Here is a 27,925-nt window from a genome sequence, read left to right as displayed (position 1 = left end):
AAACATTAAATGTGTTTATTAACATCAAATGCTTAGAGCAGTCCTGGGCAAACTGTGTTCAGTAAGGTTTAACAATGATTAAAAACATTTTTATTGTCTTCCTACCTTCCACAGAATAATTTCTGTACTTCTGGCATGGCATAAAAAAACTCTTTGTACTTTCACCTCTGACTACATCCCCAGCTTCACCTCTTGCTTCTTCTTCATTTGTATCTTCTTCTTGGACCAAAGTAGAGCACATGCCGTTCTTTAAATGTGCCATGACCTTCATGTCCTGCTGAACTCAGTGTTCCCTCTGCTTGGGTGCACACCTGACTGCTGGCATGAATAGAGACCAACAGGGGACAAAGATCCAGGCCTCCCACCTTCCAAGCTGGAGCACTTCCTACTCCCACATGCTGCTTCCTTCATCTCCAGCCTTTATACCCCTCTTCCGATCATGTTACCATGAACTTGGTAGAGGACTACGAGGTGGGGGAGTGGCGTGAGGCAAAGGGAACACCTAAAAGAGGTTTTTAGTACACATGAAAAATCTCTTCTTATATTAACTGTTTGAAACAGTGTGCCTTTTTACCTGGGGGCATTTGGACATAACTCTATACTTTTTTTTTTTAATAGATTTTATTTATTTATTTGAGAAAGAGAACAGGAGTGGGGGGTCGGGGTGGGGAAGAGCAGAGAAAGAGGGAGAAGCTGACTCCCCATTGAGCAGGAAGCCTGATGCAGGGAGCTCAATCCCAGGACACTGGGATCATGACCTGAGCCAAAGGCAGATGACTGATCCACCCAGGTGCCCCATACTTCCATGCTTCTAAAGATGACTAATATCATGAGAGGTGTTGATATGGACACTCTAGCTGTGTGTTTGTATTTTGGATGGCATGGGTGGTCATCATTTGTGGTAGCTGGGGCCGTGTGGTTTTCCTTCTGCTATGCTCCATGGGCCTCTGCCTCAGGGTGCCCTAAACCAGCTGAGCACGTCCATATTGGCTTTGGATCTCTCTCAAGGTGCCTGTTCTTCCTTTCATTAGTGTGGATAATCAGAGTTTGATTGTAAAGTATGCCTGGGCCAAATACAAGGGCTTTTAAAATTGTCTGCTGTTTTAGATTATCCAGGCCACTGATCCACCTTCCTTAGCATGGATAATTGAGAGTGGACTGGGCTGAAGAATGTTAAGCAGAACCAATTGACAAAATAAATGAGATTTTAAAAATCCTTTACATTTTAATAATAGAAAAAACAACAACTAGGTTTTCTTTCTTCTTTTTTTTTAATCTAAAAGGGCCTATTTTATATTTTGAAACTGTAAATTTATTTGCTTTTACGTTGACTCATAATAAGAAGATACTTTCTATGGTGTGGCCATTTAAAACCTATTTAAAACGTATACTAATTATAATAGGCCCTTAATGGAGTTAGGGGAAAATTGAAAATATAGACAAGAGGTTGGACAGTTCCAGAGTCAATGTCAAATCTTCTTTTAACTATGTTTATGTTTCAACTGTATAGCAAGGAAAGGGTGGTAGTCACTTCAAATTCTGAAAATCTCTCTTGGTAGTGGAGGCTATAATTCTTTGCCCCTAATGAGCAATCATCATGTAGAGAACGGCATTTTTTGAATGTATGTGTAAGATCAACAGGGCTCTGATCCCTGTCTGCATGTCTGTGCTCATTCACTTCTCATTTTCATCCCCATGTGCCTCTGAATGCAGGCAGAAATGTATTTACATGTCACTTGACTGAGAATTTAGAGTACATTTTCTCAAAGGAATAATGTTGTAAATAGGGGTAGGTGTCACTGAATACCCTTCAGGTATGTAATGAGATAAATAGATTTGGGGGGTTGGCCTGGGAATTTGGAATTTAATGTAAGAGGCAATAGTGAGTTTCTGGGCAGGTGACTCATAAACAAGGTTTTTGAAACATTACCCATTTTTATGTTGGGAATTGCCAAGCTAAGGCTTAAAGTCTCCCACAACACCCATGAATAATCATTTAAATACAGGCTTCGAGACTTGGGGGGAAAAATGCATTATTTACTCTAAAGACAATAATCTTCCTTTGGAGTCATTGTAGTCTATCATACAGATGCATACTTGGGGATCTTTGAAAGAGCAACATTTTTTCTTGATGGTCCATTACTTTGTATGTTTTATAAATTATTATCCGGGTCTAGATTGCAGGCACAGGTTAGAGATGCACATCAACCACTCTGTAACAGAATGTGGGGGACTAAGCCTCTTAGTCTAAGGGTGAAATATTGCAAGGGACTTTGGCCATTGCCTACTTTCTTTGTTTGTGTGAAGAACAAGATATGGGGATGGAGGTGATGGAGACCCTAATGAATCCTTTGGTTCCTCGCAATGCTGAGAACTTGGCAAATGTTGGTACACAAGAAATTCTTGTTGTTCAACTGACTTGCTGAAGGAAGAACTGAGGGCTTCTCAGCATAGATATTGTACAGCTGAGGCCAAACATCTGCCAGGGCACCTCAATACACTCTCTGTGGCTCAAATAAAGACAAGGTGCGGCCATTCTAAAACTGTGATGTAGTTAGCTTGATGTTGGATGATGACTTTGGAGAGAAAATGTGCCCAAAGAGCCAGAAAAGATCTGTTTCCATGATGTACTGGGAGACCTGGGTGCCTCATGTGAGTTAATAATTAAATTAAATTGAATGAATATTTATTTGAATTAGTGCTACGTAGTTCCTCCCAGTTAGACGTTTATTCACTGTGAGTATTAGAGCCTAGAGACGTAAAAAGTAAATAAAATGCTCATTTGAATCCCACATTCTGGTGAGGGAGAGAAGCATATGCAGAACTGTGATATGATGTGACAATCCTAATAGCAGAACAAGCGAAATGCTAGTGGAGCATCGGTGGGAGGGGTGTGGATACAAGAGTAAAAGCATTTTATGGGCATTTATGTTGGGCTTTTAATAAGAAGTTTGTTTTATTCTGTTTTGTTTTGCTTTGTTTTGTTTTCAGGGATAGAAGTAGGATGGGCAAATCAGCAGAGGAAACATTTTGAGCCAAGGCACAAAATTATGATATGTATGTAGTTTTTGAGGATTGGTATAGTCACATCTAGTAAAGTAGGCAAATGGTTTAGGATTCTAATATTTTGGAATGTATTAGAATCACCTAGAGTCCTTCTTAAAATGTAGATTTGGGGGCCTCACATGAGGCTATACAACACAACTGTTTATAGATAGGGCCCCGGAATTTACATTTTTTTATAAGTGTTCTGTATGATGGCTCATGCTTTGAGAAAGCCTGCCACAGTCTGTGTTCTGATGATAGGGTGAATGGCAGGACCTGAAGCTAGAAAAGTAGAATAGGCCCATGTTGTGATGTATATAAGGTGCCAGGCTCAGGTGTTGATGTTAGGATCACATGCAATAGGTTCTTGGTAGTCCTAAAAGATCCTTAAGCAACAGGAATAGTGTGATCAGGTCTGTATGTTAGAGGGGATTTGGGCTGCAGTATGGAGGCTGAACTGGAGGAAGGAGACGTGGGAGCTAGGGGGCAGTCGTTAGGCTCTTGCAGTAGATGAGGCAGGGATGAGGAAGGCCTGAATTCAGGTGGAGGGGGCAGAATGGAGGAGAAAGCATAAAGAGACATCACTGAGGGAGAACCGAAAGGATATGTTCATGAATATAATGCAGGGCAGGAAGGAAGTAGGACGACTAAGGCGACCCTTGTCATTGTAGTTTAGGTGACCAGTTGGCTGATAGCACTATGAATAGAAACACAATACACTGGGGAAAGAGAAGGTTTGGAGCTGGTGAGGTAGAAGTGGGATGGGTTCAATGTGGGCTTGAGATTCCCTTAGGTTATTTATTTATTATTAAATATTTTATTTATTTATTTGGGAGATTTGGGAGAGAGAGATTGTGTGAGAGCACACAAGCGGCGGTGGGTGGGTGGGTGGGTGGTTTGGGCAGAGTGAGAGGGAGAAGCAGATTCCCCCCTGAGCAGGGAGCCCGACCCGGGGCTTGATCCCAGAACTGTGGGATCACGACCTGAGCCAAAGGCAGATGCTTAACCAACTGAGCCACCCAGCATCCCCACCCCAGGGTATTTAAATGGAAATCCTGGAAGGTGACTGGAAATTCGTATCTCCTTTTTTAGGTTAGATTTGCTGGTAATCACCAGTGCCTAGAAAATGGTTGAAGTCATAATGGATGAGAGTACTTGAAATAGGGTTTTAGAGGGAAGTGCAAAGAGGAGCAAAAGTTGGAAAGTCTGGATTGAGTGCTGTAGAAGAACTCCGAAGACTCAGAAGGAGCCCACATGGAACTGACATTCTTTTAGGACATCAGACTGACTAGAAAGAATTCTAGAAACCTTCTAATCCAGTGGTTTTAAAACATTTTTTCATGCAGCAGAACTAGGAAAATCTAACAAAAGAGATACTGATGGAGCTTCTCTGGTTGAAGGGAAGGTGGGTGGACTGTCCCCCCAACATTTCCTTCTTTAATGTTTCTTCCCCAAGTGGCGACTCTTGACTCCACTTTGGAGAACATGGTTTTTAAAACATCTTCTGGAAGCAAGAGAGATGGATTGATAGTATCGATGTTGCACAACTCATTAGTGACAGAAGGGGAACATGATGAGATAAGGCCCACAAGAAACAAAGCAACAAAGACAATGTGGAACTCATGGCCAAAATGAGTGGTGCAGAGGATACGGGTGTCAAGGCAGAGGGTTAACATTCTGCGTTGCGATATTCAGGGAAGGAGTTGCAGAGGTAGTAGATTTTTAGAGGCTAAGAAAACAATTAGGGATTTAGTTTCTTGCCCATTTAAAAAGTCAGAGCTTAAGGTTTGTGCTGGGTTGGAGAAAGTTAAAAGGTGAGTCTTTCCAACTTCTGTAAAATTGAGGCAATTGTTATGTATGTGACATCATAATTATGCTCAGACTCCATCCCAATTCCAATAGAAGTGGAAATTTAATGATGGGACAAGCTGAAGAGTCAGAGTGAAGGACACAGGAGCTCTCCCTTCCATGTAGAAGGGACTTCGGGAGGGGCAGCTTGTTTGGAAGGCAATGTCTTGGTAACTTATCTTGAAGTTATATTTGCAAGGCAAGTATGCTCTTCTTAGGAGAAGGCATTTATTTCAGAAGGCTGTTTTGGGGGGTTTACCAATGGAATACCCCTTTACACTATCATTTGACATACTATGGAAACGTTGTGGCTGCCACAATCAGTCTTTAACATGAAAAGTCCGGAAAACTCTGTACTCAGGGAGTTGTTTTGAGACATCAGCAGAAATCTGCCAAGACTGAAGACTGACCCAGTGATTCCTGGGGGACCTTGAGGAAAGTCAATTAGTTTATGAGTCCAAGAAACCTCAAATTATTCTAAAAGGCACTTGCTGCCATCAGAAGGTTCCGTTCTTGAATTAGCAAGCTGCTACAAGTTCCAAGTTGATATTCTTTCTTAGAAAGATGCCTATGGGGTATAAATCTTTTTAAGTGCATTTTTTTGAACCAATTGTCTCATTTAGATGAAGCCCATTAGTTGGTTATTAAGGGTCTATATAATAGTGTCAATACATTCTAAAATTGGAGACTGGGTATGTTGTTTTGGATGTTTTAATGGTCCCGATTGTTTAAACTATTTGGCCTTGACTCATTTGCTTGACCTTTGCTTGTTTTAAGGGCTTGGAAAAACTCTCCCAACTACCCAGAGTTGATGTAATGGCTCTTCATATATGGGATACAAATATGAAAATTATCTGAATAAGTTAACTAACAGTATTTGAATGATTGTATCAGGTCTGCACAACCAAAGTGAAGTAGATAACTGTGCAAATTTTCGAGGAATCAAAAAGTTTATTTTTTAAAAAGGTTTTATTTATTTGACAGAGAGAGACACAGCGAGAGAGGGAACACAAGCAGGGGCAGTGGGAGAGGGAGAAGCAGGCTTCCCGCCGAGCAGGGAGCCCTGACGTGGGGCTCGATCCCAGGACCCTGGGACCATGACCTGAGCCGAAGGCAGACGCTTAACAACTGAGACACCAGGCGCCCCGAGGAGTCAAAAAGTTTAAAGAAAAATTCAATTTTCTACCAAAAAAGGCTTAACTTAATACATTATTATTTTGAGTGTAATTGTAACTGTGATACCTACCCAGAAAAAGGTCTGGAAGATTATACTACAAAATATTAATACAGAGAAGTAATATAGTTGTACTAGCACCAGTGCTTCTTTGCTCTACCGGTTGAGGAAGTTCATATTTGACTTTCACAAGCAAGGTGGTCTTGTTTTTGTTACTTAACCTTTTTAAGACTTACTTCCCTCAGGTGGGTAATATCTATCTTTTGAAGGTTATTGGGAATAGTACATGAAATAATATAGGCAACCTCTTAGCACAAGGCCTGGCTTTTTTTTTTTTTTTTTTTTAAGGATTTATTTATTTATTTTGAGGTGGGGTGGCCAAGGGAGAGGGAGACAGAAACCCAAGCCAACTCTATGTTGAGTGCAGAGCCCGGTGCGGGGCTTGATCTCAAGATCCTGAGATCATGACCTGAGCCGAAACCAAGAGTACGTGTGTGCTTAACCGACTGAGCCACCCAGGTGCCCCCGTGGCCTGGCATTTTTAAAAGAACTCAATAGATGTTAATTATCTTGACTACCATCAACGCCACCACCATCATCAACATCAACATCATTATCATCACCATCATCTCCATCATTATCCTCGCCATCAGATGGAGTGTGAGACTGGGTCCTCCAGGAAGCAGAAGCCAGGATGGTATTGAACATGCAAGAAGTTTATTCTTCATGACAGAAACGAGTGAGAGCTGGGAGAGGCTGGGGATACAGGTCTTTTGAGTGAAGGAGAGAGGGAAGGAAAAAGGAAGTTTGAGTGAAGCATTTAGACTACAGGACAGTGCAAGGGAAAACTCAGCCAGGTCTTTAGGGAAGTCGAAAGTCACCTGTCGGGAAGTCCCACATCTTCCAGGGACAAGCTTGTCATAGTAGCCTCGCCACATTCAGCACTGCCTGTGATCAGCTCGGGGAAGTGTGGCCTCAGTGCAAACTGCACCTGTGATGGATTTCAGGGCTCAGAGCTAGAGCCCTTGGTCAGCTGGTCAGCTATGCTCCCTGAGATTGGGGGTTTACAAATGTGTTCTTAGCGGCCGTCATAGTTATGAGTGATTTTATTTTATTTTATTTTTAAAGATTTTTTAATTTATTCATTAGAGAGAGCAAGAGAAAGCACAAGCACGGGGAGGGGCAGAGGGAGAGGGAAAAGCAGGCTCCCCGCTGAGCAGGGACCCCCCCCCCCATGCAGGGCCTGATCCCAGGACCTTGGGATCATGACCTGAGCCTAACGCAGATGCTTAACCACCTGAGCCACCCAGGTGCCTCAGTTGTGAGTGATTTTAAATTTTTTTTCCATTTTTTGGGTATTTTATTAATTGTCTATATTAAACCTGCCTTACTTTAACATAAAGAAGTTGTAAAATAATGAATTAAAAGTATTTTCTTTTGCTTGCATAACCTGAAAGTGTTTGAGACTTGCCCAAATCTCACAGTAATTCCCAGCTTTTCACTTTGCTCCAGTATTTTGGTACGGCCATGCCATTACTGCAACTGGACCTTTCCATGAAAAGTTTTGCTGTTCTGCTCCAACTTTAATTTCTATTTAGAAACCTGATTTGATTAAAGAGTGAAAGTTTAAGTGTTTGTAACAGGATTCAATTAAAATAGGTCATACTTGGGGCTCTGAAAATGGTAGCTGGCCTTGGGCAAATTAGGAACAAAAGTTATAAAATTCAGTTGGATGCATCACAACATTTGACATCTTTAAGGAGAACGTTTTGCCTATTAGATTCAATTTAGAAATATTTAGTGTAGGTCATCAGCTTAAGCACCTAAAAAAATGTGTTTGTTTGTTTGTTTTTCTCCCTTTAGTTATAGCTAGGATCAGGACACCTGGACCCTAATCTACAAAGTAAACAATTTGTGGTGGGACCTTGAAGAAAGTCAATTAGTTTCTGTGACTTTACCAGTAGGTTAAAGAGGAGATTGTAATATTGGTGAATAATGTGCTTAGAGATGTTTGCATAAAAGATGCTTTGTCATTGTAAAGAATTATTGAATATTTATGGTCTACCAGACTGAGCCAAATGGCCCAGAGGAAAAAACAGTCAGATTTATGTAAACCTTGTTCAGTGTCCCAGATACTTCAGGATGGGTGCTCTATATATGAATGAATAAATAAATGGTATAAACGTTATTTTAAAATTTGAAGGTACATCAATATTATCTGGGGTGTTAGCCAATGGGCCTGACCTCTGACGTTGAAAGGAAGTGTCTGCCTCCAGGTAACTATGTCAATCTCATAAATATTTTTAAAGCCACAGGCATCGATGGCAAGACATGTTTTCTTAGTTTTGTGTCTGCAAATAAAGGTAAATTATATCTTTACCTAAAAGCTACAAGAAATTATTGTCTCTCACCCACAGGATTGCTCTGAGAATTCGCAGACTGAAATTGTGAATCTTATACATACTTCTTCCCCCCTTCTTTTAAGAAGTGTTTTACTCACTATCTGTACTGTAGTTTTCTATCCCTTCATGTGAGAAATCTGAGCCTCAAAGAAATAATAAAAACAATAGCCATAAACACTGCCCTAGGACTTAATGGATCTTACCGAGCCACACAATGCAGATGTATTGGGACATAAATAGGTGATAAGAGAGAATAGGCACAGAAGCAATGTGTTTGGAGGGGGTCACTGCTTAATCCAAATGGGTTCAGCACGAAGATTCATGAAACGTGACAGTGGGCCAGGAGGAGCTTGCTGTGACATTTCAGATTCCCCTACCTCTTCTAATTAACCATTTCATGTGTATAACAAAACCTAGATCACATACAGATTTAGTAAGACCTGTCAGTACCAAGTGCAGCCCTGTCTGTGGGGGATGGATGGTTCTGCTCTCCTCAGGCAATGGACTATGACTCAGTAATACCTCAAGTTGGGCTTTTAATTTCTATGATACATTGGTTCTGAAGAGCATCTGTCTAAAAGACAAAAACCGTAGCAGAGCTGCTTTATGACCTATCCTGTCATCAAATGCATTTAGGTATATGGCATAGGTCTAAATATGCCTTAGCAAGTCTAATGAGATATTTGAAAACATGAAAACCACATACAGAGAAAACTTGCTATCATAGGAACGACAGGAATAATAACAATAACAATAATAGCTGCCTTTTAAAAGATTTTATTTATTATTTTAGAGAGAGAGGTTGTACATGCGCAAATTGGGGCAGGAGCAGAGGGAGAGGGAGAGAATCCCAAGCACACGCCACGCTGAGCACTGAGTCCCACAGGGGGCTTGATCTCATGACCCTGATCTGAGCAGAAACCAAGAGTTGGATGCTCAACTGACTGAGCCACCCAGGTGCCCCAATAGTTGCCTTTTTAAACAACTACTATTTGCCACCATGCCAGGCACTTTACACACTTCCTATATCATTATTCCCTTTTACGGATAAGGACACAGACTCAAAGAAGTGAAATTATCCAGGGTGAATTAGTTTGTGGGAGTTCTGGAAATTTTTTTTTTAATACAGAAAAAAAAACCCCAAAAACCCAACAACCCCAAATTCTTGTTGAGGCAGGTTGTCAGGAGTTCTTGCCCCATTAGTCAGTGGGCTCAGAAATCTTTAGGGTGCTAATATCTGGACATGAACCACCTCTCTTCAGGTCAGCCTCTTCAAGACTACTCACCCCTCAGCTCTTCTCACTTGCCTTGTGAAACGGGAACCAGGATTGAGACCCCAGAGTCATGCCTCAGTATCTGCAGCATTGTGTGATCTATAAATATTAGTCGGTGTGATCTAAAAGATTCAGCGGACTCTGAAGCCTGTGATTTTCATTAGTCAAAAAAAGGATGCCATTAGCCCATTTTCACAAATGCCAGATTTATAGAGGTGTTCTTGAAAACATATGCTAAAATGGAATTATTTAAAATAAGACATTTGTATTTAACTGGCAAACAGAATCAATTTGCCTAGTGTAATTCATAGAGTAGTTTTAGGAAGCCACCCCCCCGCCCCTTTTTTTTGCTTAGTTGTGTGATACAGTGAAAATCTGTGTGGTGATTGATAGGAAAATAATGAAAAACAAATTAGTGTTCATAAAATTTTTGAGTTGATTTGCTACTGGAACCTGGCCAGGCAAACCCATAGGGGTTGAGGTTTTTAGGGGTATTTCATTTCTACAGTGATGTCACTAGGAAGTTACAGATTAATAGCATGGTGCTGTTTATAATTTTCATGTAGCAGAGGGAGGAAAGAGTTAAAGGATTTAAATGTTGCAAAGGGTATTTCTTCTGGGCAGGAGAGGTTTAAATGTAGGGCACCTTTTGCGTTTTAAGCACGGATGTTTGATCCCTTGTCCCACAGTTATGTAATAAAAGAATTTTATTATTATTTTTAAAGGGAAACAGAAAAAAGGCCACTGGGAAAAATACTTGTCCCTGGGGGACAGCTTTTATAGTGCATGTTGTTCAGGAGCTACTTCCTCCTGCCCCAAGGTTCTGGAACAAGATGAATACCCTTCTCACAGTGCTGAGAGGCCAGAGGGACGACTGAGTGCAGGTGTCAGAGGAACTTCACGGACAGGGTTCACTGCACGCCCAACAGGCTTGGATGGTCCCGGGTGCAAAGAGCTGAGGCAGCCAGGCAGTCCAGAATAGGGAATTTCAAGGAGGCCAGCAAGACAAGGGGGGGCTCCATAAAAGACTACTTACTCTGAGGTCTCTTCTTAGGAGAGCCAGTGTAGGTTGGTGCAGTGGGTACAAAAACCATTTACTAACAACAATCATACACTAATTCCCGGAAAGTCATTTCCAAATGCATCCACTCCAATAATACATCCAATACATTTCCTCAACACCACTATCAAGTAGGAAGACCCAGGTGTTATTAGCACTCTGCTTCTGCAGATGAGGAAACTGAGGCACAGAGAGGTTGGGTGAATTGCCTGAGGTCACAGAGATAGTAAGGTTTAGAGATAAACTGATATATGTATAGAGAATGTGAATAAGAGCAGTCTCTGTTCAGTGACCCTTGGCTTACAGGTTTACTTTTATCTGTTACCTATGCTCTCTTCCAAATCCTTAAACTCAAGGAAACCCCATATTCTTCCAGTTTAACTGGGGGTGATATCAGCAGTATAAAATATGGGGTGGGGTTCAGGGCATGGTACAATACTTTGGAAGCTGAAGGAGTTTGAGAAAACAACAGAAGTGTGAAGGTTACTCTGACTTCCCCTGCCCTTCTCCCCTGAAACAGGTCATAAAACACTCAGGTGAAAGGTGCCTATACCTGGAGGAAAGGAACATCCTTATCTCTGAAGACAGAGGGACACTGAGCAGAATCTGAATAAACAGGCCTTGCTAAGTTTCCCCCAATTTCCTCCGCTTACCTTATGCTCTGTGACCGTCATATTCCTCCACAACCGTCCACTCGTCATCAAACCTGGCATGAAAATACTCAGGTTTAATCATTTCTTCGGGTCCTCATTTCCTTATGAAGGCTCCCAGGGCATATAAAACTTTAAATAAATCTGTATGCTTTTTGCCTGTTAATCTGTCTTTGTCAGTTTAATTTTCAGCCCTAGCCGGGGATCCCTAAGAGGGTCGAGGAAAACATTTTTCCTTCTCTACACATGTAGAGCGCTTGGCAAAGTGCCTGTCCCATCGTAAGGCTTAATAAATGATAGCTATTATTATTATCATGATGCTTTTTCCAGTGTACTGTTCCATCCTTCCAAATGGGGCTCAGATTAGCATAGTGGCAATCAGAAGCTGAAGCCAGTTTAGATTACTGCAGTGCTCTGATGGATGAAGAGAAGAGCAGAGATTTTTCTTCAAAGACAGAGAAAAGTGTCTTTCACTAGATAGCATACTTCGATGCATAAATGGCTGAATGCGAAGAGACTTAATTGAAAGATATAAGAATAATTACAGCAGAATAGCAGCAGCAAAGGCAGTTAAGACAAAAAGCCGCATATGTTAAACAGGACTAAAGTAAATGGAAAAGGGAGTCTTAGAAGCCTCCGTAGCTAAGCACATTAGGATCTTCAGAAAACAACAACACGACAAGTGCAGGGTTAGAGCCCAAAGGGTCGAGTCCCAGAACCAGGGCTGAAATATTTCCTCTCACTATTTATTTCTAGGGGAATTTATCACTTCCCTGAATTACTAAATCAGTAGTTAAATTATATCCACATTCTGTTATACATCACACCGTGCCGTCCACAAGGAGGACACTCAGGGCACACTCTTTTTTTTTTTTTTTAAAGATTTTATTTATTCATTTGAGAGAGAATGAGAGATAGCACGAGAGGGAAGAGGGTCAGAGGGAGAAGCAGACCCCGCTGAGCAGGGAGCCCGATGTGGGACTCGATCCTGGGACTCCAGGATCGTGACCTGAGCCGAAGACAGTTGCTCAACCAACTGAGCCACCCAGGCGCCCACAGGGCACACTCTTAAAAATAACTTTTGTTTTTTTCCTCCCCCCCCACCCCGCCGTGTCCCTTCATACTTAGTGGGGGTAGCTCTTTTCTTCCCCTCAGAAGTCAACACAGGTGGGCTCAGTGGTCTTAAGGCTTAATGTGTGCTGGATATTTTCTCTGTCTGTTTAGATCTACTCTCAACTGCCTCCGCGCTGGGCCCTGGGCAGCCAATCCATATTGATGTCATTGTCCTTCGACTTCAGTTTGCATTTGATCAATGGGAAGTATTAGCAGGAGGTGGTAGAGTGAGGCGGGAGGAAAGAGAAGTCAGAATGTTTGTTCCTCGGGTCCCCTCCCTCCTGGATTGCAGTGCGTTGGCTGTGTCCCTGAGCTAAAGGCCTCCTCTTCTGCCAGGCAGCCCTTAGCAAGGATCTACTCTCTACAGGTTTTGGAAACTGATTCTGCCCCAGCCCCTTCCGGGGAGCTAATGACTTCATGCTGTTGCAAGCCCCGAGGTACTGCACTCTCCCTTGTTGCTTTCCCCAGCCCTGCTCACACCATTGTAAATCGTCCTTTATGAAACTCTCAATTACCCAGCGTGAGCACCATCTGTTTCCTGCTGGGACCCTGGCTGATACATACGGCCACTCTTGGTTACAAAACAGAGGCTTATTTTGGTATTTAGAATAATTAGTCCATGAAATAGTTAAAACTTCAAATCTGATTTAGGGCTGCCTCGGTCCTAGCCCTTTGGAAGAGAGGGTGTAGTCAATCTTCTTTCTTCCCTTGCTTCTCTTATTTCTGCTTGTGTACTAAGTCTTCTGACCTGGCTGAACCTGATGGACCTGGGTGGAGCCAAGGTAATAAAAAGGAAAATTCTTAAGGCAGTTTCACGACATCTCACTTTGGCACGTATTTAGAACAAAGTCTTTTTCTCAGGGACGTGCCTCAGAGTCCTGCCCATTGCTGTAGAGCATCCCAGAATCCCGGAAGCGCGTGCAGCTGTCTGCTCCGCCTCATCACTTGCCCTCCCCGGAAGCACGTGCAGCTGTCTGCTCCGCCTCATCACTTGCTCCCTCCAGCCGTTTACCTCAACTTCCATCTGTTGAGGGGAAATCTCTTTTAAAGCGTTTAGCTGCATTAAAGATGTTTGTTTTCAGGTTTCTGCCTTTTCTTAAGACAATTTTAATACCACATTTTTTCCTTAAAAATCATTCTGCTTTTATTTTCACTTTATTACAAAATTTAGTTAGAATTAAAAAAAAATCCAAGTGGATAGATTGACTTATTCTTTTCTTGTTAATCTTCCTCTCCCTCCCTCCCTTCGTTTTCTCTCCCATTTTTTCTTTTTTTTTTTAAGATTTTATTTATTTTGACAGAGAGAGACAGAGAGAGAGGGAACACAAGCAGGGGGAGTGGGAGAAGGAGAAGCAGGCTTCCCGCCGAGCAGGGAGCCCGATGCGGGGCTCGATCCCAGGACCCTGGGACCATGACCTGAGCCGAAGGCAGAGGCTTAAGGACTGAGCCACCCAGGCGCCCCTTTTCTTTCTTCTTTTTATGTTTAATTGTCAGAGAATGTACCTGTGTGAATTCCAATATTTGTGAATACTTCACGGTGTTTGAAAATAATTTTCTGTTGTTGAATAGCAATCTCTGTCTCTCGTACGCCTGTGTGTATCATGTTATATACACATACGTACATATGTACCTATACGTATAAAGTCAGAGACATCTGTCCACAAGAGAATAAATTTATAAACTCTGTTAATTAAATTCTCTCTTTCTCTGTTATTTCCTGAGAGAGTCTCTCCTGTGTTAGTGGAATTTTCGTTATATCCTACATTTATCACAGGTTTTTCTCTTGTGTTTGTCAAAACTCTATTGTTAGATGCCCAAAAGTTCATGATTGCTATATGGTTTTGGTGGGCTGTAACTTTTATTAATATGAGAATATTACTCTGTCCCATTTAATGCTTTTCCTTTATATTCATTTTATGTAATTTTTAAAGTTCTATTTATTTAAATAATCTCTACACCCCATATGGGGCTCGAACCCATTACCCTGAGATCAAGAGTTGCATGATTTTCTGACTGAGCCAGCCAGATGCCTTTTTACACAATATCAATAGTCCTAAGTCTACTTTATTTTTATCAGTATTTACATCATAAATATTTTTTCCTCTTCACCTTTATTTTGTTCAAACAGGACTGTTTAGTGGGTTTGTGATTACCAAGGTTTCAGCTTCTTTCTGCCATATTATTATTTTATATTTTCTAATGTGGTAGTTTCCTTTTGCTTCTCCCTCTTCTCTTCTACCTCCCCCTCCCCCATTATAGTTTTCTCTACTCTTTTTCCCATTGAGTGCGGTGTTTCCCACTGGAGGTGCCGTTGGCATTTCGTCTTGTCATTTCTTGGTTCTGTGTGTGGCTGTCCTGCCCTTGGCAGGTCTTCATCATTGGCCCTGCCACTAAATATCAGAGTAGCCCAGTTTCTGGGACAATGGGAAGCATACCGGAACATTCTCACATGCCTCTGGATGTTACACCACTTCTAACCTCCAAACAGGGTCGACTTAGGTCTGTAATTTCTTTTCTCTTGTGGTTATCTTGACTTTTCTAACTTAATTTTTAATTTTATCTTAGTAACATGTACAATGGTTTAAAAGCTCAAATAGTCCTGGGGTGCCTGGGTGGCTTAGTCATTAAGCATCTGCCTTCGGCTCAGGTCATGGTCCCAGTGTCCTGGGATCGAGCCCTGCATTGGGCTCCCTGCTCGGTGGGAAGCCTGCTTCTCCCTCTCCCACTCCCCCTGCTTGTGTTCCCTCTCTCGCTGTCTCTCTCTGTCAAAATAAATAAAATCTTAAAAAAAAAAAGCTCAAATAGTACTGTGAGAATTATAACACCCAACAACAAAGATCTTTTATGTCACTTCTCTCAACTTCTTACTTAGTTCCCTAAAGCCAACATATGTGAGTCTTTTCACCATCTTTTTCTAGTACTTACTTCTATGTTTCTAAATAGCATGCATATACAGTCATTATTTGGTATTCTAGTTGAAAATATATTGGCTTCCGATTTTGTAAGATGAGGTTTTCTCAGCCTGCTCTAGCAACATACTCACAAAGCAAACTTTTTCGTCTCCGTTTTTTCCCACTTGGTTGTTTAACAAATTTTGTCTAAATCTTCATTCAGTTTTTACATCACTGTTTTATGTAAAAATGGTGCACGACTGAGCCACCTAATATCCTATGATTGAGTTTCTTGTCTTGTACAGTTTTTGTTTTGCCTGAGAGTTAATAATTGTCTGTTGTTGGTGACTTCCTATTCTAGGATTTTTTCACTAATTCATCCCCACACTGTCGGCCAGAAATGTAAATTGTTTCTTGACATGTTCAAACACATCAGATGTTTTATCAGTTTCTCTCTCTTTTTTTTTCCTTGGAGACATCTTTTCTGGAACCCTCCATCCTCCTGTGACATATTGAAATGCGTTTCCATAGAGTCTAGTGGTTTTTCTTGTCACTTTGGAGGTTCTGTCTCTTCTGAATTAGCTTTGGACACAGAGTGCTGTTAGGAGATCAGGGAATCTTTGCTCACCATAACCTCAAAGTTCCACATAGAATAGTTATGTCTAATACATTTGAATGTTAATTGCAAAAATAAACAAATATTTTTTGTCTGAAAGTACACCAGGTCATAATTTATAAATGGCAACTACTTGAATTTTTAGCCACATTTAATTTCTCAAATAATTTGCAATAACGTACAAGCATTAAAATAACTTCTGCATATTTCTGTGAAGTGATGAGATAGCAACATCAATATTTATGTTTTATGGTAAACACACCTCACAGAAACTGTTTTATTCAGCTCCTACGACAGGTAACCTCCACTTTCCTAAAGTTCATGGTATGCCATTTATCTGCATTAGTATGGTAATGGCTTTTTTCATGAAAGTGACGTGGCATAAGCTAAACCTTAGGAGAGCAGGGGGTACTCTTCGCTTTATGGGGTTTCAGGTTATGAAAAGTTTCCTAGGAACGCTCTACTTTCAGATAGCTGAGAAACTTTATTTCCAAACATTATTCGTGGTCCTGGAGAGACACAGATAAGAGTGAAACCTGGCCCCTGCCTTGACAGAGCTCCAAGTGTGAAGGAGGCAAAGATATTTTTAAAGATGACTCAACTCTCTGTGTTAATTGCACCCAGGAGGGCGTGGTTCTGATGGGGAGTCAGAGAATACTTCTAAAAAGTGGTGTCGTGGTAATGCCACTTTTGGTTTTTGAAGGAAGGGGACACACACACATACACACACGCTCACACACTTACTTATTTTTTATTTGACCTGATTTCCTTTATGCAGAGGACTGAGATCTACATAGATCTATGTCCTCTCAAATGGCATTGTTACAGCAAAAGTAAAAGTGACATGGCCCCATTTGTACTGATGACTTCCAAATCAGGAAGTTGAGGGCCCTGCAAGGCTGGACACAGGATCTTAATCACAGGCAAGTCATGCAAGGCTGGACACAGGATCTTAATCACAGGCAAGTCTGCAAATATTTTTAGAGTAATTCCTATGTATGCACTATGGTATCAAGAGCAGGCCACCGAAAGAAGAGAGAAAGAGCAACTGGTCACTTTTTGTGTAAATGTAGTTAGTGTTTGTTGTTTTGAGTCTAGAAGAGAAGAAACAGGACACTTGTTGAGCACATACCTTCTGCCATGTACCTTGTTAGGACTTTTGCTTTGGCTCAGTTGATTTTTACTAGTACCCCACGATACGGATCTTATGGTCCCACTTTTTATGTACAAAAAAGTGAAGTGAGTGGTAGAGACAGGATTTAAACTCACCTATTACCAGACCTAGAGCTTGTGCTATTTCCGTCATACTTTGCAGCCTTGGAAATCTTTGATTTTAGGTTGGTAGGTAATATCAGTATTTTACATTTTTGTGGGAATCCCTTCCATGTCCTAACATGGTAAGGACTTCAGAGACAATTTTATTTTCTTCCAAATTATTAAAAAAATAAAATATAGAAGCCTATAATTTCTTACCAAAAATATTGCAATAACCAGCTAACTGGGGGGTCTTTGGATCCCTAGTGCCTTCTTTCTGCAATTCACCCTGAGCGTTACCACTGAATTATGCATTTGCTTTTTCCTTATCAGGTCCACTGTGAGAACTCTTACTCATTTTTTCAACACCTGCCTTAAAATCTTTCCCGTGGGGGGCACCTGGGTGGCTCAGTCGTTAAGCGTCTGCTTTCGGCTCAGGTTGCGATCCCAGGGTCCTGGGATCGAGCTCCGCATCTGGCTACCTGCTCCGCGGGAAGCCTGCTTCTCCCTCTCCCACTGCCGCTGCTTGTGCTCCCTCTCTCACTGTGTCTCTCTCTGTCAAATAAATAAATAAATAAAAATCTTTAAAAAAAATGTTTCTCTTGGGCAAGTCTGACTCCCAATAACAAAAGTAACTCAAATGTTTTTCTTGATTCCTCCGTAGTGTTTTTACATGATCTTAATACAGCTTTTATCTTGATGCAGTCTAAGAGTTTATTTGTCTGATATCAACTGGATTGTGAGTTTTACATGTTTTGGATATTATGTAAATGGAAATATGTATATTTTTTGCAGTTTGCTTTCTCCTTCTCCATATTACATTTGGGAGATTTATGCATGTTGATCTGAATAGATGCAGTTCATCCACTCTTACTCCTGTCTAGTCTTTACTGTATGACTATTCTCTAGTTTATTTATTCATTTATTGATTAATTGTCCTGACAAAGGAAATCTGGGCTATTTCCAGTGGGGGTTTTTGTTGTCGTTTGTTGGAATCATGGATATATACGTTTCCTGGTTTGCATTTGTAGAAATAGGGTATATGGTGTTATGTGAATTGCTGGTTTTTGGTTTATGTGCTTCTTCAGCTTTACTAAATATTTCCGTATTGCTCTCTTACCAGCAGTGTATAAACATTGCTGCCATGCACCAATCTCTCAAATGCTGGATATTGCCCAATTTTTAAATTTGTGCCAACTGTGTGGGTGTAGAATGGTATCTCATTGTGGTTTTCATTTGCATTTTCCAGATTTTTAATGATCTCTTACATTTTTTTAAGTGTTTACTAGCCATGTGTTTCTCCTTCTGTGAAGGAACTGTTTACACCTTTTTGTCCATTTTTCTATAGTCTTGTTGGTCTTTTTAATTAAAATATCCAAATACGATTGTGAATTTTTCTATTTTTGTCAGTTCTATTAGGTTCTGCTTCATGTATTTTGGATCTCTGTCATTAGGTGCATAAACATTTAGGATTGTAAATCTTCTTGATAAATTGACTCCTTTAATTTTATGAAATTATTTTTCATATACCTAGTAATAGTCTTGCTCTGAAATCTACACGGGTATTAATATAGCCACTCTAGTTTTGTTTGATTAGAATTAGCATGGTATGTCTTCTTTTCATCCTGACACTTTCGACCTACTTTTGTCTTAGTATTTAAAGTGGGTTTCTTGTAGGCTGTATAAAGTTGAGTCTGATGTTTTTATTCAATCCGATTATCTCTGCCTTTCAACTGTTTAGACTCATTTACATTTAATGATACTGATATGGTTGGGTTTAAATCTATCATCTTGCTATTTATTTTCTATTTCTTCTATCTGTCTTTTATTCTCATTTCCCTCTTTTTCTGTCTTTCTCAGATAACTTATTTTTAATGACTCTATTATATCTTCTTTGATGGCTTACTAACTATAACCCTTTGTTTTATTATTTTAGTGTTTCCCATAGGATTTATAGTATACATCTTTAACTTGCTACAGTCTACCTTCAAGTGGTATTATACTACTTCATGCATAACTAAGGACTGTTACAAGAACATACTTCTATTTTTCCCTCCCTGACTTTTGTGCTACTGTCACCATACATTTTATGCCTACGTATGTTATAAACTTTATACTACATTATCATTATTTTTCTTTACCCAATAAATTATCTATTAAAGAGATTTGAATAATAAAAAAATCTTATGTATTTACCCATGTAATTACCATTTCTGGTGCTTTTCATTCCATTGTGTAGATCCATACTTTCATCTGGCATCCATTGCTGACTGCCTGAAAGACTTCCTTTAAGGTATTAAGAGTTAGCTGGTGATGAATTCTTTGAGCTTTTGTATGTCTGGAAAAGTATTAGCCTTCATTTTTTTTTTAAAGATTTTATTTATTTATTTGACAGAGAGAGACACAGTGAGAGGGGGAATACCGCAGGGGGAGTGGGAGAGGGAGAAGCAGGCTTCCCGCGGAGCAGGGAACCCGGCACGGGGCTCGATCCCAGGACCCTGGGATCATGACCTGAGCCAAAGGCAGACGCTTAACGACTGAGCCACCCAGACGCCCCTAGCCTTCATTTTTGAAACATATTTTTATTGGTATAAAATTTTAGTTACACAGATTTTTGTCCCTTTCATTTTTTTTAAAGATGTTACTCCATTGTCTTCTTGCTTGCATTGTTTTTGACAACAAATCCACCGTATTCTTATCTTTGTTCCTCTAGACATTATATATCTTTTTCCTCTGGCAGCTTTTAAGATTTTTCTCTTCATGACTGTTTTTGAGCAATTTGGTTATGCTTTGGCATATTTGTCTTGTGCTTGGGCTTCCTTGATCTGGGATTTCTAGGTTTATGGTTTTCATTAAATTAAAAAAATTTTTTTCAGTCATTATTTCTTCAAAAAATATTTGTGTATTTGTGCCCTCCTTTTTTTTTTCCTCCTTTGGAGATTCTGATTACATGTATATTAAGCTGATTAAAGTTGTCCCAGAGGTCACTGATCCTTTGTTTACATTTTGAGTCTTTTTTTTCTCATGTTTGATTTTAGAGAGTTTCTATTGTTATGTCTTCAAATACACTAGCTGTTTTTTCTGTAGTGTTTCATCGGCTGTTAATCCCATCTGGTATATTTTATGTTTCAGGATTGTAGTTTTTATCTCTGGAAGTTCAATTTAGATTTTAAAAAAATTTCCATGTCTCTATCTACATTTGCAAATATGTTTATGAGTGAGATTGGCTTCTAGTTTTTCCTTCCGTGTAATGTTATTTTCTGGTTTTGAAATCAGGATATTCTAGCCATATAAATTGAGAAATTCTTTAACAAAGTTTTTTTTTGGAGTAATTTATACAACAGTGGATTTTTTTGTGTGTTTGTTTTTAAATGTTTGAGAGAAATCAATATTAAAACCAACTGGCATGGCATTTTCTTTGTGGAACATTTTAACTACTGATTTTATTTTGAAACAGTTAAGATCGTTCAGGTTTTTCACTTTTCCTTGAATCAATTTTGTTAAGGTTTAATTTCCTAAAATTTGTCATTTCCAAATAATTTTTCGAACATCTTTTAATAAAGTTTTAAAAATAATATATTATTTTCCTCACTATAATCTCTGCAGTTTCTGTAGCTCTATTCCCCTTTTTCATTACTAATATGTACTTTTATCTTATTTAAAAAAAAATATTTTGCAGGGGTTTTTCTATTTTATTAAACTTCTCTAAAAACCACTCTTTGCCTCTGTTAATTCTCTCTATCCTGGTTTGTTTTTTGTTTTATTATTTCTGATATTACCTTATTTTTTTCCTATTGTCTCTGTTCTCCTTTTTTTCCTCCTCTTTCTCTCTCTTTTACACATTTAAGTGAGATACTTAGCACATTAACTCTGAGACTTGCTTCTTTTCTAATGTATGAATTAAGGCTTTCTCTCTAAATACCACTTAAACTAGAATCCACAATGTTTTCATATTTATCTTTCTGTTACTAAGTTTTTAACATTTTCTGGTGACCACCATTATGCCTTCTTTAAGCTTTAAGTTATTCAGATGTTTCTTTTTAGATTCCTCAAATTTTGGAGGTTTCTTCCTTTCCTTCTTCCTTCCTTCCTTTCTTTCTTTTTTTAAGATTTTATTTATTTGAGAGAGAGCCACAGAGAGAGCACAAGTAGGGGTGAGGCAGAGGGAGAGGGAGAAGCAGACTCCCTGCCAAGCAGGGAGCCTGACGCGGGATTGCATCCCAGGACCCTGAGATCATGACCTGAGCTAAAGGCAGATGTTTAACTGACTGAGCCACCCAGACACCCCTCCACTTTTGGAGGTTTCTAATGTTATTTAGTGTTTGAATTCTGATAAAATTGGTGAAAGATTGTCATCTCTCTTTCTCCCAACTTTTGAAATTTATGGAGACTTTATCTATGGACTAATTTGTGCTCAACTTTCATAAAATTTTGTCTTCTTAACAAAATATATATTCTTCAGTTGTAGTATTTATTATTGTGCAATGTCATACATATCCATTAGATCAAGATCACTAATGTCTGTTACCCTTATTCTCTCTTTTTTCAGTTACTCAGAAAGTTTTTGGTATCAAGGTTATTCTAACCACATAAAATGAATTGAGGAATTATTTTTTATTTTCTGGAATAATTTCTGCAAGAGTAGAGTTTTTTTGTTAGTTTGTTTTGCTTTTTAAATGTTCGATAGAATTTAATCAAAATCTATCATGGAAATGGATTTGTCAATTTAGCTTTTCAGTTTCTTAATTTTTGCTTCACATGTTTGAAAACCAGACTCCTGGGTGCATACATAATTAAAATAGTGCTATCATGTAGTGGTCCATGTTATCTCCAGGAATGCTCACTTAGTTTCTCCTTGAAGTCCTTCACTTTTTGATGGTGGGGCAGGGGGCAGGGGTATCTTTTCCATATTTTGACTTTCAAATTTTTCTGTATTTTTATATCTTATGTATATTGGTAATCAGTATACCACTGGATATTTAAAAAAAAAATATCTGATCTGGTAATCTTTGTCTTTTATCTGAGGAATACTGTGCATTGACTTATATTGTTATAAGTGATAATTTATATCTTGTCATACCATCTTATTTTATGGATTATGCTTTTATTTTTCTTACCCTGTCTTTGCTTATTTTTTCTGATTTTCTTATCCTTCTTTTAGTTTATTTATTTAGTTTTCCCCATCTAGTCTGCCAGTTAAGAGTATGGGCTCTGAAATTCAATTGCCTGGGTTAGGATCTCAGCTTTAGTATATGCTAATCTGAGCAAGTTACTTACCCTGTTCACTCAGTTTCCTTATCTGAAAATGGGGGTCATAATGGCCATTACTTCATATTATTTTTGTGAAGGGTTAACATATATATAATGTGTAGAATTGAGCCTGGTACAGAACTTTTGCTATAGATGCATTGGACTCTTCTTTAAAACAATAAATTCCAGTTTGGACTTGAGAACACTTTAACTCTGATTTCTCCCTTTTGTGCTTATATGTTGTTTTGGTTCAGTATTTTAGTTCTATCTAGTTATTCTTTTAATTCTCACAAAATAGACATTTTGTTATCCTTTTATATGTTAAGAGCTTGTTTAGATTATCCATATATTTATTAATGTATTTATTTATCATCCTCTTCTAATGTTTCACTTAATATTATTTCTTTAATTTTCATGCTAATTCAAGTTTATATAATAAAATAACTTGAAGAGTCAAAATGAGACTGTTTCAGAAACCATCAATCCCTGGTCCCCTTCCACGTTCCTCTCCCTAGAGGAAACCCCTTTAACTGTTTCAGTTAATCCTTTTGGCATTGACTACTGTATTTTAAACATGCTTATATTATTAGTTCTTGATTTTAGTCCTGTTGTAGGCATAATCTATTGATTTCTCACTGTGAAAAGTGAGGATTTACCCATTTGTCCACTTTCTCTCCTACGTTTCTGCTTTCACTGACCCCCATGTACGATTCCAATACCATAAAAAGTGGGGAATTACTGCTAACTTGGTATAGAGTTTCAGTTTTGCAAGATGAAGAGTTCTGGAGATGGATGTGGTGATGGTTTCACAACAACATGAGTGTACTTAATGTCACTGAACTGTACACTTAGAGGTAGTTAAGATGGTTAGTCTTACATTATGTGTATTTTACCACAATTAAAAAATATTCTTGTCAGTTAGAGCACATACTGCAATGTTTACAGATTGAATGAAGGCGCTTGGGTGGATACAAATGAAACAAGATTGGCACCATGTTGAAAACTGCTAAAGCTGAGCCATGGGTACACAGGGCTTTGCTGTATTATTCTGTCTACTTTTGTGCATGTTGACAATTCTGTAATAAATTTTTAAACATTTATTTGGTGGGGAGGGGCAGAGGGGGAGGGAGAGAGAGAGAGAATCTCCAGCAGACTCCCCACTGAGTGCAGAGCCCCGTATGGGGCTCAATATCACAACTCTGAGATCATGACCTGAGCCGAAATCAAGAGTTGGCTGCTTAATGAACCGAGCCACCCAGGTGCCTCTCATAATAAGTTTTTATATTTAAAAAAATCATACTAGGGGCACCTGGGTGGCTCAGTTGTTTAAGCGTCTACCTTCAGCTCAGGTCATGATCTCAGGGTCCTGGGATTGAGCTCCTCATCAGGCTCCCCACTCAGTGGAGAGCCTGCATCTCTTTCTCCCTCTGCCCCTCCCCCCCCACTCATGCTCTCTCACTCTCACTCTCTCTCTATCTCAAATAAAAGAATAAATCTTTTAAAAAATCGTACTAGATATTCTATTAGTTTAATCTTCTTGCAGAACTATTTCCTACAGCCTGTGATGTGCTTACATGGGCTGGTTAGTCCCTGGGTTTGCTGCACAGGGATGTCCTTGGAGGTCTCTTTTTATCATTAGCCTGGAGATTTCCCTTTCTTGATTTTTTTCTGCTGAAAACCTGTTTCCTGGATCCTAGATTTTTATCTTTCTTGGTCTACATGATTATTCTGGTGAAACGTATCCTCCTGTAGTATCCAATGAGATGAAGGTTTTTTCTCAGTATCCAATGAGAGCGCATATGTCTGATAATATCTTCTTTCATTCTCACACTTATTCAATGGTTGGAGGGCGGGATCATTGTTGCAACCATTGAGGAGTCCCTTCCACCCAACTGTGGGTCAAGCTGGTTGCTTTGTTGTCTCTTTCGCAGGTGGGGTTTGTTTCTTCCTTATTCTTGTACAGGGTGTGGAGCCCTTTCATTGCCAGCCTGATGTAAGCATGTTCGTGGAGGCTTCCCATCCTTGGTAAGCTTTAGACTTTGTCTCCTTTCCACCTTGTCCCACAAGACCATTAAAATGGCAGCTCACATCATCTGGGCTTGGCAGATGCTCTCAGGACAAAAGCCTGCATCGCTACTCATTTGTGCCTCTGAATTACCTCTCTCACTTTGTTTTTGAGTTACCTACTATCCCACCAGATCAATGACACACTTTTGCCGCTAAATTATTACTTCAGAGTACAATAATTTTTTAATATTCATGATTTCTTTGTATACTTAGTATCTACCCTGATTTCAACTGTCATTTTTGCTTTTGTCAGAACTCCTTCTTTTACCATCTCTGCTGTCTCCCCATGGTCCCTTCCCATAATTTGTAGCCTGTGCTCTCCTTTTGTTGGTCTAAAAACTAGTACCTTATTCAGTTTGAATTGTGCACAAGATATGAGTAAGTAGATGCTAAATGAGGACCTGAAAGACCTTCCTGTAATTGTTTAGTTTATCTGTGACCTTCTTTCTTATCTAAAAATCATTATGAAATATTTTAGGCATATAAAAAGAGTTGTGAATAGTGTAATAAACAGCTCTCCAAGTACCCCTAACCCAGTTTAAGGAATGAAACATAAGAGGTGCAGTCAAACTCCTTTCTGGTTCTATTACCCTTTTTTCTCCACAAAGGTAACCACTAGCCTGAATTGATAATTTCCAGGCATGTTGTATGTTTATCTCATATGTATATGTTCAGAATATACATGGATTGTTTTACATGTTTGAAATATACAAAACATGATAAACATATATATTCTTTAAAATATCAGTAGACTTTATATTTTAGAATAATTTTAGGTTTACAGAAAAATTGAGCAGAACGTACTGAGAGTTCCCAAATACCCCATTCCCCAGTTTCCACTACTAGTAGCATCTTGCATTACTGTGAGACAATCATTACAACCAATGAATGAATATCAATACATTATTATTAAAGTTCACAGTTTATAAGGTTTTGATAAATATATCTACCATTACAGTATCATGTAGAACAATTTTACTGCCCTAAAAATCTAAATTCTACCATTTATCCCTGTATACATTCTCTTAAATCTCAATTTTTTTTTTTGGTTGTATAGCTTTATTGTTTTGAGGCTGAGTCCATTTGGAGGCCTATAATAAAACACCATAAACTGGATAGCTTATAAACAACAAATATTTATTTCTCACAATTCTGGAGGCTGCAAGTCTGAGGTGAGAGTGATAGCATGGCTGGTTGAGGGCCCTCTTCTGCATCACAGACATCTGCATTTTCACATGGCACAAGGACCTGGGGAACTCTGTGGGGTCTTTTATAAGGGCACTAACTCATTCCTGGGGGCTTCACCCTCATGACTTAAGCACCTGCCAAAGACCCTACTTCCTCCTACCATCACATTGGCATTAGGATTTCAACATAAATTTGGGGGGATACAAACATTCCATCTATAGCATAGGGTTACTGATGCTCTGATCCATTCCCTTTAACTGCTGATTCGTGTTTCCTCTGTGTGACTATACCTCAAATTAATTATCTGTTCTACTGTTGGTAGAATGTGAGTTGTTTCCAGGAGTTTGTTATTACAGACATCTCTGCCTCAATGATCTCCCATAATCTTTTTGTGAAAATACATGAACATTTCTCCAGGGTGTTTACCTAGAAGTGAAATTCAGGAGTCATGAGATTTTTAAAATTACTCCTTTATACCATAAAATGGATTCTAACTACATTTTAAACAAGATTTCTATGTGTACAGATATTCCAAATGTAATGTAATTTTTACTTTCTGCTCTTTTAATGTGCAACACTCTCTCTTTCCTGTGGGCTTATTTGGATCCAACTTCTCTTTTTTTCTATTTTATCCCCATTCCCACCTCCCAGCAATTCACCCTGATGACCCAATTTTTCCTTTAGGTGTCCATCTAAAAGTCATTTCCCTAAGAGACCTCCGACTGTAGCCCACATCTGGATGAATGCCCCTCCTTGGTTTTCTGGCAAGGCTTTTGCCCCGGCTGTTGTGTAATTGCCCATAGCTAAGTTCTCCAAGGACAGGAAGCCCAGCAGAGTGCACCCTGTTGTCTCCTGTGCTCAGCACAGAGCCTGACATATAACATTTGTGGAATTAATGGAGGCATGAATGAACGAAGGTAGGATACTAATGTGTCAACAATGGCAGAAGCTAGTGCCCTCCCCACAACAATTGACTGGACCATTGCAGGCTCCACTGTTAGCTAACAGGAGAATGGAGTTCAAGTGTAGAGGACCAAAGACAAGGTCCTGAGACTCTGTCAGGCACAACAAGGACAAGGCTTGTCAGTCATGGCCAGGAGGAGATAGTTGCAACTCAGACATTCATAAGCTGGGGCCTGCCTCTGTTTACCAGCTGGGAAATCTTCAGAAAATGAACCATGAAAGCCTGCTATGCAGCAGCACTATGCAATAATTTTTCATTTGCCACCAGTCAGCTTCAGGGATCAGGGACAGCTAAACACATAACTCACTCATGCATGTTATTTTAAAGGCATATTTTAAAGTTATAAATATGGTACATTGAGTTAATGAGGTATGTTCTTTTGGTGACAAATATTTACATTCCACATATGCCTCTTGATGTCAAAAGTGTAACTGTTTCATTTTCTTCTTTTTCTCAGGAGGCTGGGATGCAGATGGAAAAGGCCCTAGTGTCTGGGACACATTCACCCATCAGGGAGGAGAGAGAGTTTTCAAGAACCAGACTGGCGATGTAGCTTGTGGCAGCTACACTCTGTGGGAGGAAGATTTGAAATGTATCAAACAGCTTGGATTGACTCATTACCGCTTCTCTCTTTCCTGGTCACGTCTGTTACCTGATGGGACGACAGGTTTCATCAACCAGAAAGGCAAGTGTTTCTTAAAAATAGAAGGTTGCAGCTTTAATTCAAGGTTATTGCTGCAGTCTGGCATAATTAATCCAGTATGCTATTCTGCAGTGGAGCTTTGAAATTGCAAGTTTTTAGGGTGATTATAGGATAAATTTTTTGAAATGGGCTTGCGTTAGCTTTCTTAATAATAATTCTGTTTTCCCTGAACTGGAGACATGTGTTAGGAGGGGACAAATAGATGGGCAGGAAGGGGTGGGAATAAGGGTTTCACTTATGGAAGATATTACTGAGTGTTAACCTGAAGGTGAATTTCCAAAAGTTATGTATTGAACTATTTTCAGTCGTGTTATGCTGTGAAGAGTTACAAAAAGCCCTGCAGAACTTGAGAAGATTTTGGGCATTTCAATTGGAGCTGAATTAGTGGAGCAAATTAACTTAGCACAGAGATTAGCACCGAGGCAT

General features: G+C 39.5%; 1 protein-coding gene across 1 annotated transcript in view; it reads left to right on the top strand.

Moving 5' to 3' along the window:
• The window catches only part of LOC114196607 (cytosolic beta-glucosidase-like), a 115,998-nt gene that overhangs the window by 8,841 nt on the left and 79,232 nt on the right, over window positions 1-27,925 (top strand). The window contains 1 exon segment of the mRNA XM_088021352.1: window positions 27,254-27,481. Within this exon segment, the coding sequence (XP_087877478.1) occupies window positions 27,254-27,481 (228 nt within the window).

Source organism: Eumetopias jubatus, unplaced genomic scaffold (genome assembly GCF_037043125.1).
Source record: "Eumetopias jubatus isolate StellerSeaLion01/CBP00866 unplaced genomic scaffold, mEumJub1_p1.0 scaffold_2, whole genome shotgun sequence".
Lineage (NCBI taxonomy): Eukaryota > Metazoa > Chordata > Mammalia > Carnivora > Otariidae > Eumetopias > Eumetopias jubatus.
Note: the sequence above shows the minus strand (reverse complement) of the source record. Positions and strands in the feature narration are given on the sequence as shown.